General features: G+C 40.6%; 1 protein-coding gene across 1 annotated transcript in view; it reads right to left on the bottom strand.

The window, feature by feature from the left end:
* FMN2 (formin 2) overlaps positions 1-9,251 on the bottom strand; it is a 373,610-nt gene extending 364,359 nt beyond the window's left edge. Inside the window, exon 1 of the mRNA XM_021682678.2 lies at positions 7,685-9,251. Coding sequence (XP_021538353.1) covers positions 7,685-9,251 — 1,567 coding nt within the window. The remainder of the gene's footprint in view (positions 1-7,684) is intronic.
* Between the last annotated feature and the right edge of the window lie 8,660 nt (positions 9,252-17,911).

Below are 17,911 nucleotides of genomic sequence, written 5' to 3'. Positions count from 1 at the left end.
CTTTCGTTTTTGTACCTAGGAAACCAGGGTACCAAGAAGAGGTAAGAAATTGTTGCCTCGGGTCTTCCAGGAAATCGGTGAGATACTTTAAAAGGCAGGCAAATTGAAAGATTTCTCAGCCTGAACTACTGTCACAGCAGTGCTATGAACTTCCTAATGAACATCATTCTTTCCCCTCCTGTGTATGCAAAGCAACAATTTAAATGACACAGAATTCATTTCCAATATATATCCACTATATTCCTGTGTACTACAATAAAGAACCCTTCTGTTTGAAGTATAAAAAGAGATCAACTGAGTAGTGTTTAAGCATCATTTTAAAACACTGTACAGGCTTGATTTTCTCAAGAAATCATCCCATTCCCCCTGAAAATAAAAAGACTATCTTCAGCCCATCGTGGCTCTGGTATAACAGAAAATACAGCTTCGAGTGGGTCCAGGATGTATGGAAACTGACTGGATCACAGAAGAGTGGTAGCTATTTTCCTATCCAATCAACACCTCCCAGGACATCCTTGGAAAGGGGGAAGACATACATGTTTCCCTTTCTCTCATCCACAGAGAAGCAAGTGTCAAAGAGTAACAATTCTCCAGCATGGTTAGAGTCCTCTTACAGCATCCAGTAACTGTCATTATTTGTTCATGTCATGTTCAGGTGATAATACCTTGCTTTACTAAATAGCATTTCAAATTGATTGGAAGTCATATTTGTCATATATCTATATTTTTAATATAAAAAAGCCTGGGAAAGTTTTCAGCCACTAAAATTATATCCAATAACTATCAAGTCACAAGCAGTACTTACTTGTTTCTTCCTAATGGTCCCTTAATGCTAAATTTCATTAACATCAGGTTATTACTTACAACGCAAAAGCAGGAATAAACAGAGTAATAAAATTTTCTCTATTTCCTTACTTCTTCTTTCATTACCAATAAAATTTATAATTGGAAGCTCAATTACTGTATTATCATTGCTATTTTAAAATCAACCAACAAATATAAGATGTTCTCTCAAAACAAGTTCTATCAAAGTATCATTCTACTTTCATCAGGTGCAATCATACCTCAATGAAAATAATTAATTTCGACTAATCAAAAATGTTAGTAATTTTTCAGCTTGAATTCAATAGGAAGTTACCAATAGGAAGTCTAAATACCCATCTTGCCTGTTCAAAAAAAATGGCAGGGGCGCTTGGGTGGCTCAGTCGGCTGAGCATCCGACTCTTGGTTTTTGCTCAGGTCATGATGTCCGGGTCATGAGATCGAGCCCTGCATAGGGCTCCATGCTCAGCAGGGAGTCTGTTTGAAATTCCCTCTCTCCCTCTCCCTCTGTTCCTCCCCCAACTCGTGCTCATTCTGTCTCTAAACTAAATAAATCAAGTATTTAAAAAAATAAGTAAACATTTTTAAAGTGGCAATTATTCATAAAGACCTCAGTATGCTGAGGTCTTTATGAATCACATTCACTGGCCCACAGCAGGCACAGAAAAGATACTGGTGGATGTGTTGATAGAAGATTAGATGATGGACAGAATCAGGTGTGTATACAAGGAGGAAGGAAAAGCAGAAACAGGTGAGAAAAAAGACCAATGAATCCCTAAACCCAAGAAGTATATGAGGCAGACGGTAAATGCAGAGATACTGAAATAAAGGACGCCAGTTAGGGGTAGTTGATAAAGACACAAAAAATGAAAATGGGAATTTAATCAGCCCTTCCAGATGCTAAATCAAGAGAGACAAATAGCATGGTCCAAGAGGATAAAAACTTCAAGACAAAGGCACAAGTCAGGAAAATGAAATGCACATTCATAAAGCAGTAAGCAGGTTAACTTGTCTAGAGTTGAGATTATGAAGGAAATTACGGGAGGTTAAGGCTGCAAAGTCAAGCGTTGCCACCCAGATGCTGTGCAGAATATAAACACTAAGGGTGTCTGCCTGCTGCCTCGTCTTCCCCACCCCTCCTTGAAAACTTAGCAACTGTACCTAATCACACAGCCATACCTCCATCGTATGCTTTCCTTATCTAAACCTGGAAGGAAACCTATAATCATAGAGAATGATAAAAGGGGGGGGGAAATGATGCATAAACGATTGGGAATAAAACAGTGATTAGGTATATTAATCAAGCTTCTGCATACAATTTCAGAGGTGTTTTGTTTTGTTTTAACCAATTCGGTTTTGGACCACTTTGAGCAATGAAGCAGGAGAGGAAAGCAAATATCACCAATTATGTGCCTCCTACACACCAGGCAGAGTCGTAGTGGCTTTATATATCCTATTTCATTTAATCTTAACATTATCAATTTGAAATTACTCCTTTAGCTTCATATATGTAAGGAAAAGTTACTTGAGAGTCACTTAAAAAAGCTAGGATACCAATTTATCTAGAATAATAGAATAACTGCTATACCATCAGCTGAGTGTATATGTTCATCACCTTTTTAATAGAATCAGAAGGAAACACAGCTCTAAAAGCACCTGTTCGGGGCGCCTGGGTGGCTCAGTCATTAAGCATCTGCCTTCGGCTCAGGTCATGATCCCAGGGTCCTGGGATCAAGCCCCGCATCGGGCTCCCTGCTCAGCGGGAAGCCTGCTTCTCCCTCTCCCACTCCCCCTGCTTGTGTTCCCTCTCTCACTGTGTCTCTCTCTGTCAAATAAATAAAATCTAAAAAAAATAAAAATTAAAAAAAAATAAAAGCACCTGTTCAATTTCAAATACACATGGCTTACATCCTCGTGCCTAAATGCGCTTAAAAGTAGGCCAGTCCTCAGCTCATAAAGCAGTCATTAGAACCCATCACTGGGGTACTAGACTTCAAACCAAAATAGTCTTAAAGAAATCATGAGAAAGGATGTTTCAGACCAAACTAAAATGATTTAAGAACAGTGCTTCCAGTCCCAGCTTTTGTTACCAAAATCTATTCTGATATATGGAACCCAGTAAGTCAAAATACAGGAAAAAGAACAGCATTCATATAATCCCCTTTCCTGTTATAGAAAGACAGATGGATTATATATACACATCAGGGATGATTTCTGACTTTCCTTCATGTATTGGACAGGTATTGGACATGAAGGACATCTATACTCTGTCAGATGCTGACATAAGAAATAAGACAGCAACTGGCCTTCACAAATTCACAGTTAAATAATTTAACAAGCTATATAAGAAAACCTGTACTCCTAGAGTGGAGTATCTCTATGGATATAAAAATCAAGATAACCTTTAGAAAAGCCAAAATGAGAGTCATACAATCCAAATGCTAATGCGCAAGCCATTTACTAATTAGCAAGTCATTTAAAAGCTCACTGATACACTTGATTTTATTTTATACACGTTAACAACAGATTTGCTTATCTAAGTACATACCCTAGATGAAGCTTTTACTAGCTTAATGCCCTTAGGCAAGTTACTTCACTTGTCTGGACCTTGCTTAGCTCATTGGGAAAAGGGAGATAAATAGCTATACTTCAAGACGGTTCTAAGGATTACAGATAATTATGGAATGCACCACACAGTGTCTGGCATTTAGTAGAAATGTAATAAATATAACTTGACATCATAATTATAGGATTTGCCAACCGATAACAAATTGATCAGAAAAATCAAATCAGAAGTATGAGGGGTGGCGACGAGAGAAAGCTCTGTGAATGAATAGCTGATGGGAAGGAAAGAGTCAGGAAACAAAGATGCAAAAACTCAGAAAGGACAGACAGGAGCCAGCAGCCTGCACACTTGATGAGCTGTTGAGGGCATCCCCAATGTTTTCACAGCATGTAAAAATGACATGCCCGAAGATGACATTAAGCCACTTAAAACAGATTAAACTTTGATTCCATGTGTTTAAAAAAGGACAGATCAGCACATAATTGATTTTGGAAAGATTCCTATCAAAAGTGATTTGACATCACAAATTTAACATTTTATATGTCCAAACTTTAACGAACTGCAAAAATCTATTAACAAGCTTCTACTAGACTCAATGTACAAAGGAACCTCTCAAATTTCAGAAGCCATTTTTTTCTACTCAACACTGAAACAGATGTATGTCAAACAAATTAACTGTGGGAATATTTCAGTGCAATGCCCTAAAACATCATCAGTTTTTAACAGCTAAAACAAAATAAAGTTTTGGTCTCCGTCATCACTAAATGTTTTTATATCTACCAAACAAATACAAACACGTGCCACGAAGATCTCTTTCCACTTGAATTTTCTCCCTACATTTGAAAGGCGGTAAAAAACGAAAAACATCTGTTCCTTTCCTCAGAGCTGACAACCCTCATTCTATGGTTTAAAAATAAAAGATGTTTATGGAGGCTTATAGATATAATGATCACCTGCTTCAAAGGCAGCGGGCAATTAATGGATCCAAAGACATGCAAAATTAAGGCCAAAAAAAACCAATTTCCCTAAGGAGAATGCCACTGTTCCTCAGGCCTCTGGTAATACCCAAGACACCATAAAACTGTAGAGGATGGTAAAGAACCAAATGTGATACCAGATGACAAGAAAACAGTCGGCAATGGAGAAACAGGGGCATGTGTCCTTCTGGATTCACTATACCACCACAAGAACAGTTTCCCTGAGAACTGCCCAGAGAGAATCTGCTTCAGTCTGACCAACAATCACTCTTCTTCCAGCCCAAGGAAGGCCAGATGTTCAACCATTAAAGGGATTGACCTTATTAAAAACAGAACCTGAAAAATCTCATAAGTGAAGACTTCAAATTCTATATTTTTTATAAACAGTTTTTACTCTGTGTTGTCTTACATTACCAAACATTCAAAAATGAGTACTAAGCAAAAACATTCACACTTAAATCAGTAGACTCGGCTTCTATTTCTGGCTCTGCCTCTGAATGAGTCACAGTGTGACCTTGAAAAAGTCACTTCATCTCTTTACCTACCTCCATTTCCCCTTAACAAGATTAGGTTAAACCTATCGATTTGTTTTAAAGAGAGTGAGTGGGTGAGATAAATATATGGAAATGGCTACACAAATATCCACTGATCACTGACCAGCTGCATCCAAACATCAAAGACAAAGTCGGTGATGTCTATATTAAAACAACTCACACTGCACTTTTGCCCTGCAGGGTAAAAAATTCTCCCTGGAGCAGCCAACAGAAAACAGGTGCTTACTGAACAGGACTCCTTTAAGAGTCTGAAATTTCAAATTTGGAAATACTTAGCAAATTAAAATACAATGCAAGTAACAAGAATAAGCTTTTCTTTTTCCTCCTCTTAAGGAAAACAAATCTTCAACCTGTTTAGGGCCTATGATCTTCAGGACTCTGATCAATCTTCTGTCTCAAATAAATAAAAAAAAAAAATAGGGGCGCCTTGGGTGGCTCAGCTGGTTAAGGACTCTGATCAATCTTCCTATGAAGTCTTTTTCCCTGACCCCTGCCAAGGAGATCAGTCCCTTTACCCTTGATACTCCCAGAGGACTGCACTACATCTCTCCATTGCCCCTGAGTACTCAGGGAGCCCTGGAGAGGCAGAACCATGATTTAATGACCTTTGTAGGTCCTGCCACTAACATATTGCCTGGTATAATGTGGGTGCCCAGAATATACACATATACATCTGTAAAATTTAAGAAATGAATGTATATCCAAAGTCTAATGCTATTAGAAAGAGCAACCATTAATATTAATAAATGATAATGTGAATCATGGTGATATTTTCATTTAAAAATATATATTTACAGGGGCGCCCGGGTGGCTCGGTGGGTTGAATGTCTGACTCTTGGTTTCGATCAGATCATGATCTCAGGGTCCTGGGATCTAGCCCCAAGTCTGGGCTCTGTGCTCAGTGGGGAATCTGCTTGAGGTTCTCTCCCCCACCCCTCCCCCTTCCCCTGTGCAGGCACTCGCTCTCAAATAAATCTTTTTTTAAAAATACATATATACACATATATATTTATAAATGAATGATCACCTAGGTAAAGAGGAAACATGATTTCTCACCAACACTAAATTCACAAAACTAACTCAAGAACTTTCCTGTCTTCTTCCTTCAAAAATGGTATTTCAGGGATTTTTTTTTTTTTTTTTTTTTTTTTTTTTTTTACAATTTATCTGAAGGGTTTTAGACTATAAGCATTACTTTTAATTTAACCTACACAATAAAGGGAAGGGAGGAGAAGTTAAAAAAGAGAGCGAGAGAGGGAAAGGGAGCAAGCAATAAATAAATGAACAAAGTGAATAAAAAAGGCTACTCTTAAGGATCTAGAAATGTAAAATAAGAGGTAATCCATAAGTGAAAATAAAAATGTAGTAATACACGTAACTACCACAACATTAATGGCATTTAGCCAAAGTCGCTATGCCCATTGAGAAATGTCACTTAAGAAATGTTTTATCGAGGGCGCCTGGGTGGCTCAGTTGGTTAAGCGACTGCCCTCGGCTCAGGTCATGATCCTGGAGTCCCTGGATCGAGTCCCGCATCGGGCTCCCTGCTCTGCAAGGGGTCTGCTTCTCCCTCCGACCCTCCCCCCTCTCATGTGTTCTCTCTCTCAAATAAATAAATAAAATCTTTAAAAAAAAAAAAAAAAAAAAAGAAATGTTTTATCGATAACCCATTTATTAAAGTAATAGAACAGAGGATGTTAAGCTTTCCAAATTACATTTGAAATTTTTAATCATTCAATTATTTATCACAAACCTACCAGTAATTGCATAAATTTTCATTCTTTCCTACTCCTTAAATTCTTTCAGTCAATATTTCCTTTAATAATTAAGAGTAGAAGTAAGAGAACATGAAACAAACTGTCACTCTACCAGTGGGTACTTCAGGTAAGGCCTTGGGACCTAGAAGCCTATAAGAAAGGATAAACTCATTATACTACTTGCTTTTTAATCACAGTAAGTGGACCCCCTAGCTGGGCTTTTATGGTGCCCATCAGAATCTATTACAAAGGCTAAAGAGAGGTACCAGTTGGATTACATGTCCTTTTGGTTTCTCACCTTCACTATCTCCAAGCTATACCCTGTTTTGATTGGACATAAAACCAAATGAAAATTATCTCTAATATTCTATTTCATTATTTATTAACTTTCTAATACCATGTATCAGATTTGGTTGCATCAGCAAACAGGAATGTTCCCTTAACTTCTATGAGTAGTCTACCCAGATTGCTGCAAAATAGAAACTACATATTACATACATACATACACACACACATATTAGAGCAGTCAGAGATCGCCTCTGGATAGTACTGGAATAAATTATTTGTTTCTCCAACATTGACCTTGTCAAAGAATCATTAACAATTTTGTTCTTTTTAATGCTGTGGGGATAAGGACAGAAAGAGAATGATGGCTCAGCTAACTATGCCAAAAAAAAAAAAAAAAGAGTTGATCTGCCTGGCGGGACCCTGGACATAGAGACAGCACGTTTTGGAGAAATGGACAGAGGAGCCCTTTCTTGAGATGACTTAGGAGAGACCCAACAAAGTTGTTCTCTCTGCATATAAAGAAAGAAAAAAGGAAAGGAAAGCAAAAAGAAAAGAAACGAGAAGAAACAAATTTTACTGAACTGGTGTGCAGGACCTGAAAAGGACTCCCCTAAGAAGGCAGGACATGCCCTAAGCAGGCCTAGGCGTCTCAGAGCAAGGAGAGCAGGTGAGGGCGGAAGGCCCTGATTGGCAGGCAACCCGGCGGCAGGGTGCACTCACCTGTGAACACGTTCTGGAAACAATCAGCAGCCGCCTGTGCCCCAGACACCTTGGCTGCCTGCGCTGGTGGCGCCCCGCCACTCCCCTCCGAGGCCGCCCCGCGTTCCAGCAGGTGCGCAGAGCCCCCGGCCGGGGGCGCGCGGCTGCCCAGCTCCTCAGTCCAGTCGGCCGAGCGGCTGAGGCCGCAAGCGAGGCCGCTCTCAGCCCGGTGCTTCTTGGCTGGAGCGGCGGCCGAGACTAGGGCAGCCCTGGGCCCCCGGCTCAGGGAGGGCTCTAGCCGCCTCTTGATCCTGGGGCTCTGGCTGGGGGACTGAGAGGGAGAGTGATTAGGCGAGCTGAGCTGCCGGGTGGTGGTCTTGATGTAGCAGGGAGTGATGAGCGGGTAGGGCTTGAAGCAGCGCGGGCTGGGCGCAGGGCTGCTGGGCAGGGAGGCAGCTGCCGGGGCGCCGGGCCTGCTGGGCTCCCCCTCGGGCTCTGCCCCCAGCCTCGGGGGAATCTCTCCCACCCCCGGGCCCCACGTCTCCCCTGGAGAGTCTCGGGGGGCATCCTCAAATGCATCTTCCTCGCCCTCCTCGTCAGTGTCCCCAGCCCCTGGGCCGGCGGCTCTGGCCGAGCCCTCTCCCGGCCGGGCCTCAGGGAACGGGAAGGCGGGGGAGGAGGGCGAGGCTGCGGCTGCGGGCTGGCCCTCAGGCAGGCCAGGCATCGCCAAGGCTCCAGGGCCGCTGGGGGGCGGTGGCTGCTCAGGCACCTGGGGCTCCGTGGCCAGGCTGCCAGGCAGGTCAGACAGCGCAGACAGAGCCCGCTCCGGGTCAGGACTGCAAGGGGCCTCTCGGGCTGCGCTGCTGGACCCCAGCAAGTACTGGTCCAGGCCCAAGAAGGCCCCGGGCTGGGGGGAGGCGGCTGCGGAGGGCGCTGCAGGCTCCTCGGAGCCCCGCTGCTGCTGCCGCTGCTGCTGCTGGCGGATCGCCTGCTGAATGTCTGAAAGCAAATCCTCTTGCTCCGTGGCCGAGTGGAAGCTATAGATGTCCGTGTCCGAGCCTGAACTGGTCCTTTGTCCATCCTGCATCCCCACGGCTGTTTCCAAATCCTCCAAGACCACCCTGCCCCCAACCCCTGCATCAGTGGGTCCATGGCCACTTGGACGGGCTACCTCGAATGGGTCAGCACACTCGGTATCCGACAGGCCCGTCTCGTCTGCCGAGAGGCTGAGGTCTGGAGTCTTGGTGACCAGAGAATGCGCGCTGTCCAGCTCCCCGGTCTGCAGGGCCTGGGAGTCCAGCACATCCTCGCGGGAGCCGCCAGTGCTTTTCCCCTTGGACAGGTTCTTCCTGATCCGCAGGTTGGAAAACACTGAGGCTCTAGATTCCGACTTGCTCTTCTTCTTGCCTGGCTCCCCCCCGCCGCCACCCCCTCCCCCCTTGCCGTGCTTCCCCAGCGCCTTTTTGCCCCCGCTCCCCTTCTTTGTGGCTTCCACATCTCTGGGCCCAACAGCATCCTCTGCGCTGCTTCCGCCTTCGTGCAGGGCATCACCTGCGCTCCTCTTCAGCTTCCCATCCTGGTTCCCCATGTTGCAATCCCGCCGCTGAGCCGAGGTGCCTCCAACACTCAGGCCATGCCGGCCCTCCTTGGCCCCCAGCCCGCACAGGGGGAGGCACGGGGGCCAGTCAAGCGGCCCGGCAAGCCTCTGGGCGAGGAGGCCAACGCGCGTGGGGCTGGCCCTGCTCGCATCTGCCGCTTCTTTGCACAATGCGTGCCTGCTCCCTCGGCTGCCGTGCCAGTGCCTGCAGCTCAGAGCAAGCGGGGCTCGAACATGCTCAGTGCAGCACCCAGAGCCAGCCAATAGCAGAGCAGAACGCAGTCCGGGCCTGGCCCCCCAATGGCCGCCGCCGACCCCTCCGCCCTCGCTTGGCCCCTCACCGAAGCGGGGCGCGAAAAATGTTTGCTCAATCTCGGGGACTTTCATCTCCACCGTGTGAATCGAATGCATTGTCCCCGTGGAAAAAGTTCGTCAGCTGGAAGATACACAAGGAACTTCAAAGCTCCGAGACCTGCGATGAAAAAAGTTAAACAAAAAAGAATTTTAGATGGGGGGGAAACTGAAGCCACGTTCCAATTTGGAGGTCCTACCATATCGAAGCCATATATACTACCCACCCCCTCCCCCCAACGTGCCTGCAGAAGCATGGCTCTTCAATAAATATTTGTTGAATGAATGGATTGTTCTTTTAATAACTGATCATCTTGAACAGTGTTAATGTGCTTGAGCACATGCTTTAGGAAAGGTTACTACATACAGTAATGCTTTTATGTTTCATGCAGACCTTGCATCTATCTACGTGAGAGAACATTAGCTGCCATTTCAAAAATTCATTTTTCAAACTTTTCGTGACAAAATAGCAAGGTGAGGGGAAAAAAAAATTCCTAGGAGATTTAGAGTTGATTAAAATGCTAATCTCCAAAATTCTATGTATTTACCATATAAATCAAATAGCATTTGTATTCCAAAAGGGTACATATACTATAATTCCCAGGAGGTCAAACTCATCAATATTAAACATGCTCCTATTGTTGTTGCATATAAAAAGGAAAAAGACAAAAAGGAAACACTCTTGGCACAAACACATGAAATCAGATGTTATGGTATAAACCACTGCTTCCCAAGCAAACCCTTCAAGGCAAACTTTGTCCTTGCCTCTATTATAAAAGTTTGTAACAGTTTATGGTAACAGAGTTTCTTAACATTCTGGGTCCTATATTAATATAAAAATTTCCTTCATTGTAAATCTTGGCACTGTTACTTAGGAAATTAATTTACCCATATTTAAAAAGCATTTTTAAACATCATAGATATCTAAAGAAGCTCCAAGAGATTAAAGCAGCATCAATCAATAATGTTATAAGTATTTGAGTTGCAAATTCATCAGTAACCACTTTGAAAATATGGAGTAGCTATCGGACGTGTTAGTATTTTAAAGTAAGCCCAAAGGAGGAAAAAGTACTACATATTATATGATGCAATTTAAATGCAACAAGCAAAAAATGTTCCCTTGCATATTGTGAACTACATTTTAAACCTCTTTCCTTAACCATTTTTATCTAAAAAACAAAACAAAAAAACAACAAAGAAAAACAGTAGTATTATGTAGCAATAATTACTAGCATTTTTCAAATTATGTTCTTAAAAAGAGATAATTTAAAATCAGGCAGCCAGTCACTTCAGGTGGTCTTTTTGAGTAAATGGTTTGGAGAAATCAACTTTAATAACTCTAGCAGGGTAACAACCCTGTCTCTCAACAGTTCTGGAGCGCTTAAAAAGCCTTTGTTTCCCCCTCTTTCACAAGACTGCTCTCTTCTAGAATGTAGGATCCTTCTATGAGGGCACAATTCGCCTAAGGCTTTCAGAATTTTCTGCCTCTTTGAACACTGAGGTACTATGGATTTTTATTTTTGCTCTTTCCTTGACAAGATGTCTTTGACTCTGAACTATTTGGGATTTTTTGTTTGTTTTTTTGTTTGTTTACTATTTACTTCTGTAATATATTTAAGTTCCAGAGATTAAAAAAAAAAAAAAGGAGAGAAGGCAAGGAGGGAGGACAGGAGAGAGGAAAAGGAGAGTGAAGACTGCTGATGCTTTCACATCCTTTGAATGTGAAATAACAGATGACAATTCGGGAGCAGGTCACAGGCAACAAAGTTCTACTACATGCAAAGGCTAGTTGGAAACTCACAGTGTGGGCATCAAATGTAGGTAGGTACCCTCAAATCCAATTTAATAAATGAATAAGTTCAGGCTAAGAGATTTGTCCAAGGTCACATAGCAGCAAAGACAATACTTGAACCTATAGATTTAGGTTCCAAATTCTTTATAACAAACAACACTACCTAGTTTATTCTTTCATGGACTGGTAAGGGCATCATGAAGGCAAACAGTACTTAGTAATCCCAAAGATGCCTGGGACATGGCCTAAGCTGAACTCCATTTGATCAAGACAGGATATCCTATCTCTAGCTGCAGAAAATGCATTTAACAAATAGAGATCCTACCTTGTGCCTGGCCAAATACTAAGTACCAGGATACAGAAAAGAAATGGCCTCTATATTCAAGACTCCAACCTAGCGTAACTGTTAGTAAAAGTCTTTAGTATTAGCATCCCAAACAGGTCACAAAAAAACGTATATAAAATTAGTTGCTACCCATTTTCCAATAGAGGCAATTGGATATGGACTTTAAAAATAATATAAGTAGATTGGAAAATTTTAAACAAATATTGAATGTCAGCTCATAATATGCATATGTGAGTGTAGTTGGGATAAATGTACTGAGCTCAGCAACTTACTCAAAAAGGCATCAAAAAATTAAGATGCTTTAATGGATGGATGGATATATGGATAGATAACATAATAAAGCAAGTATATTTAAATTTTAATTGTATAATCTAGGTGATAGATACATGCTATTGCTGTAAAATTTTTTCCACTCTTCTATATGTTTGAAATTTTTCATACTAAAATGTGGTATAAGAAAGTGGGTTGCAAGAATCTGTGAATTTCCCAGTGTCTTTGAAATAAAAATCATATAATGGTTAATAGCACTCAATAAACAGTAAATGAATAAGCAACCTTCCTCTCTTCACTTTTACCTATCTGAGTTATATGTCATTTCTTTTTCTCTCTTCTTTCAGCTCTCCTCCTCCTCCATCATTCTCTCAATTCAGTATCTCTCAATGCTGAAATGTTTTGATATGTGTGTTTTTAGTTTTCTCTCTGCTTCATCTTAGTGGAATGTTTGAGAATCTCTAACAAAACGATCAGATTGGATGTTAATATCCAACTCACTCTTTTCTCTGGCAGGTGAATAACCTTCTCTTGAAAGACAACTCTGTCCTGATATCACTTCCTAAGACTTGGCCTCCTCAATCTGCCTCTCAGTCCAGACTTTACTCCTATACTACAGACTCCTGGACCCACTTTCTGGACAACAGTTCCATTGTCGTGTCCCCACTCAAACCCACCATATCCGAAATGGGACTCCTCTTGTCTGGCATATTTCATCCTCCATTTTTTTTTTTTTGCTCAGTAATAGCACCACAATCTCTCCAGTTGGCCAAACCCAACTTGTTGCTAACTCCTGCCTTTCCCTCAGTCCACACAATTTACCAATCACAGAGACTTCTCTAGTCTTCCTCCTTATGTCTCTTAAATCCACTCATCCCTTCAATCCCAACTGCCATTTCCCTGGTCTTTCTCCCACTCCCACCTCCAACTCCCATCTGCTCTTTCTTGCTGTCATCAATGCTTCTCAACTGAGGAGATGATTTTGCTCCCCAGGGAATATTTGACCCTGTCTGGAGACATTTTGGGTTGTCATAATGGATGCTGCTGGTACAAACAATGTTGCTAAACACTATGCATAGAAGAGTACCCTCTCTTCAACCAAGAATGATCTAGCCCAAAATGCCAATAATGCTGTGGTTGAGCACCTGCTTTATCATGAAGCCTCTCACCAGAGCTGAGGGTCAACAAATGTCTAGTGAATGAGTAAAAGAATGGAAATTATTATTATTTTGAAAATTATTTCCCAGTTCATCAAGCCAAATCAGAAACTTGAAAGCAGAATCTAACAAGACAAGTAAGATTTTAACCACTGTGTCTATAGTACCCATATCTTATATGGAGCATTAACTCTTCTCTGAGACATTCATATTCTATAAAATGATGTATCTATATAAATATTCCAATTTTTCACATACTTGCTAACATTATAAAAAGCCTTAATCTTACCAGAAAATTTCAGGACAGAATCCCCAGAGCTCTTTTACAGAAATCATTATGTGGATCACAAACAAGAATTATGTGGCTTTCAATTTTTGCCATACTCTTTCATGTTATCACCAATGCAGTACTTGGAAATTAAGTGCTTACAAAACTGAGAAAAAGTCAAACATTACTTTCCCCAAGAAATACAGAATGCACTATTTTAGAAGAGTGAAAGTAAAGGAAATGAATTTTAGATCACGTGGGTTTCTCACTGCTACAAGTGGAACATAAACGTCCCTCCTAGATAGCTGGGTACACTTTAGCTTTCAACATAGATTAGCCAAAAAGTTTGGAAGGAAGGAAGGAAAGCATTTATTTTGTTCTTATATCACAAGGAATCGCCTACAAAGCTAAAGAGTCCTGGTATTGAGTCTCTAGTTGTACCCTTTCTAAGTGAAGTTGGCCTTTCTACCTGAAAGGGGCCATCCAGGGACTCTTAAGTGAGTAATCAACAACTATTCAGAATTATCTACAGAAAACCCACTGTAAGCCCATAATTTACCTTGTTCAGTAGCAAGAAGCAACAAAAAGCATTCTAAAGACAGAGCCAATAAGAAATTAAGATTGAAACAGCTGATCCTTGGCCTGGAGAGCCCTGCTCTCCAATCAAAATGTAATGCAAGCCTCATTGGTAACATAAATATTCTAGTCGCCATATTTAAAAGGCTAAAAGAAACAACATAATTTGAAGAGTACATTTTATTTAACCCAAAATATCCCAAATATTTCTATAAGAAATCAATAAAAGTTATTAGGGAGATACATAACATTCCTTTTTTCCATACTAAGTCTTTGAGATCCGGTGTGAATTTTACTAACGGCAACACCTCAATTCAGACTAGTCAGATTTCAATTGCTTAATAGCCATCTCTGGCAAAAGGTCACTCCTTTTTGACAGTGCAGCCTTAGCCTTAGATTTTTCAGAGCTTTTTGAGCAACTCTTAGAATTTGCAAACACTAATCCAAACTGTGTTATTGAGTTTTTTAAAATAGTATTACACGTTTTGATAGACTCAAAATGACATGTAGGTAGTAGAACACTATATGTTTTCACATGTAAGCATAACATTTCTTATTTAATATATTATGTGAAAAAAATGTAAACCTTTTATTAACCATTCAGTTTCATAGAGATGTAATTGGAGTAAGTCGTTGCTCTTGCCAGAGCTTGTCACTACTACAGTAAAAAACCCAGGGAACAGACATGGGAAGATATTCTAGTGGGGCGCCTGGCGGGTTCAGGCAGTAGAGCATGTGCCTCTTGATCTCAGGGGTTGTGAGTTCAAGCTCCATGTTGGGCCTAGAGATTACTTCAAAAAAATAAAAAGAGAGATTCTTGTATAAATATGGACAGAAGAAAGAAAACTATATTCCACTGAGCACTCTGGTTTTGGTAATCTTTTCTCTGCCTTTACTACGAAAATAAGAGCTGTCTGCAAAAATTAGGCCAGACATATGGATTTTCATTAAGCCAAAACACCACAAAAAGCATGCATACATATGTGTTCGGACTAATAGGCATTAGTTTGTCTATGCATATTCCAGATGATGAACTTAATATTGGTTTAAATCACACTGCTCCTTAATATCTTCACAATTTATATCTATATTTTTTAAAAGATGCTTTTACATTGAATTCTAAGTGTCAGCATTTTCTCTTTGAATTTAAGAGCCAATCTAATTATCACAATATGATATTAAATGAAATTCACTGAATTACATTTAAAGATTAAATTGGCTTTATTCAGCAATTCATGAACTGGATAGTATTTCATCTAGGAAATAGAAAGGAACTCCATCAAGCTGCAGAAAAGGAAAGGTTTTTAAAGGAAGAGAGGGAACAGAAAAAAAAAAAGAAATTATCAGCAAAGAATGTGTTGTTTTGGTCAAAGTCACCCTTCTAAAGAAAAAGGAATGGGTCTATCAATGAATTACCTCCCAGTGCTAACCCGGAATTTCAGGTAAAAGACCATAAAAAAGGTGAAGAGGAGAAAATAAATGTTTCAGTTTAGGGGCAATGGCTTGCCTGCTCTTTATGAACCAAATACCTTAAACCTTTGCACTTTCTCACAGAAATTAAGAAAAACTTGTTCTGATCACAAATAATCCAAAAGAAGTTTGAAACTCACGTCTCTCACTGAAGATCTTTCCAGAGAATTACCCTCAAGTAATTTATACCTCACTAGAAAATAGCTGATTGCTGGATTTTTTATTAATTAATTTATTTTTTTTGCAACACAACGCAATGGTTTCAGCATGGAGCTTTGCCTCAGCTTCACTTTCCTCAGAAAAGCAGGAAAAGGCTGGTGGGAGATTTTATTTCACTCACCTGCGCTGGAGCTTCAGCGCTTCAGCTGTACAAACGCGATTTCAGGTTGCTGGCTGGGGAATGGGAAAATGTTACTCTCAACAACATAACCAGGTTTTCGCTAACAGTATAGAAACGGCCGTCATCAGAATTTCAGGGCAAAGTGATTGTAATACTTACTGGGAATTAATTTGCCAGTGTCTACTACTACAATTTTTTAAAGATTTATTTATTTATTTTAAAGAGAGAGAGAGAGAGTGTGTGCGAGCGGGGGTGGGGGAGAGGGGCACAGGGAGAGAGAGAATCCTCAAGGAGACTCCCTACTGGGCGCAGAGCCCAACACGGGGCTCTTCCCAGGACCCTGAGATTGTGACCTGAGCCGCAGTCAAGAGTCGGACACTCAACTGACTGAACCACCCAGGTACCCTCTACCACTAGCTCTAAGTACTTCCTCAGAGATTAGCGAGGCAAGAAAAGAAAATTGATTTGAAGTTCGCCTTTCTTTGCTTGTGGTATTGTATTAAAGACAGCTAGAGCTATTTGGCGCTTTAGTGCTCACCTCGTCTTCTAGATGCTTCCTAGCCAAGAAAACGTTTTCTAGACATTTCTTCCTCTGCCCTACTAAAACTACTGGAACTTCATTTAAGGCAGATGTACATGCAAAAAAATGACAACAAAAATTAAAATAGCTGTTAAGCAGCTGAGTGGTTTCTTTTAAAATTTAGAAGGTCCCTTCTTTGGATTTTCCTGAGTTATCAGATCTGAGGGGCCTAGAGAGAAAGGTGCAGAGCGTACTAACTTGTCTCCATCGAGACAATAGTTTTATGGGCCTCAGGCAATGATGACAACTTAGAAAGCTTCCAAGTGTATCAATCTCAGCTGCTAGATTGAAGTGGGCTGAGTGCAACTGGAAATTTGTGTACCCAGAGCCTGCTGGTCTACAAGATGTGTTAACTTCCACAAAGTGGCAACTCCCTTCAATATTTAAGGAGCTTGGAACGCCTGGGTGGCTCAGTCACTTGAGCATTGGACTCTTGGTTTCAGCTCAGTTGTGGGATCGAGCCCTGCGTCGGGCTCTGCCCTTAATGCGGAGACTGCTTCAGATTCTCTCCCCCTCCACTCTCCCTCCCTCTCTCTCTCAAATAAAAAATAAAATCTTTAAAAAATATATATTTAAGGAGCTTGAAAGTAGGCTTCAAAGGCACTGTTTGAAGCCTGACCTGTTTATTTTACTACTGATAGTGTTTTGTTTTACTTTTAATTAATATAAGTTAATTTTATATTTTACATAAAATATAAATTTTATAATAATTTATATTATTAATTATGCTATAAAATTATATTAAGATATATTAACTATGTTACATATGTAAATATATAAATATATTAATTATATTATATAAAATACATTAATGATATTGTTAATTTATTTTTATTAATTTATAATAAATTAATCCCAGTTTTATTGAGATATAATTACGTACAATGCCATATAAGTTTGTGTACAACATATATTGCAAAATGATTACCACAATACGTTTAGTTAACATCTATCCTTCATATAGTTACAAATTTTTTTCACTGAGATTCTTTAAGTGCTTAGCACTACACTAGCAGATGGTTCCATAGGGGTGATTAAACAGTCTTGTTCTCTGCCCTCAGGGAATTTACAGTGTAAAGGATGAGGTAAGGCAGACCTTGAATAAGTCAATAAACTAAGTAATTACAAACTGTGATCATGTCGTGGAGATTAAAAGCAGGTGCTTTAAGAATGGGACTAACTTTATTTTTTTCACTTTATTTTTTATTTTTTTATTTTATTATGTTATGTTAATCACCATACATTACATCATTAGTTTTTTTAGTTGTTTTTTTTTTTTAAAGATTTCATTTATTTATTTGAGTGAGAGAGAATGAGAACACTAGAGGGAAGAGGGTCAGAGGGAGAAGCAGACTCCCCACTGAGCAGGGAGCCCGATGTGGGACTCAATTCCAGGACTCCAGGATCATGCCCTGAGCCGAAGGCAGTCGCTTAACCAACTGAGCCACCTAGGTGCCCTACATCATTAGTTTTTGATGTAGTGTTCCATGATTCATTGTTT

The sequence above is a fragment of the Neomonachus schauinslandi genome, chromosome 6 (genome assembly GCF_002201575.2).
Source record: "Neomonachus schauinslandi chromosome 6, ASM220157v2, whole genome shotgun sequence".
NCBI lineage: Eukaryota > Metazoa > Chordata > Mammalia > Carnivora > Phocidae > Neomonachus > Neomonachus schauinslandi.
The sequence above is the reverse complement of the archived record's forward strand: the minus strand, read 5'-3'. Positions and strand labels throughout refer to the sequence as shown.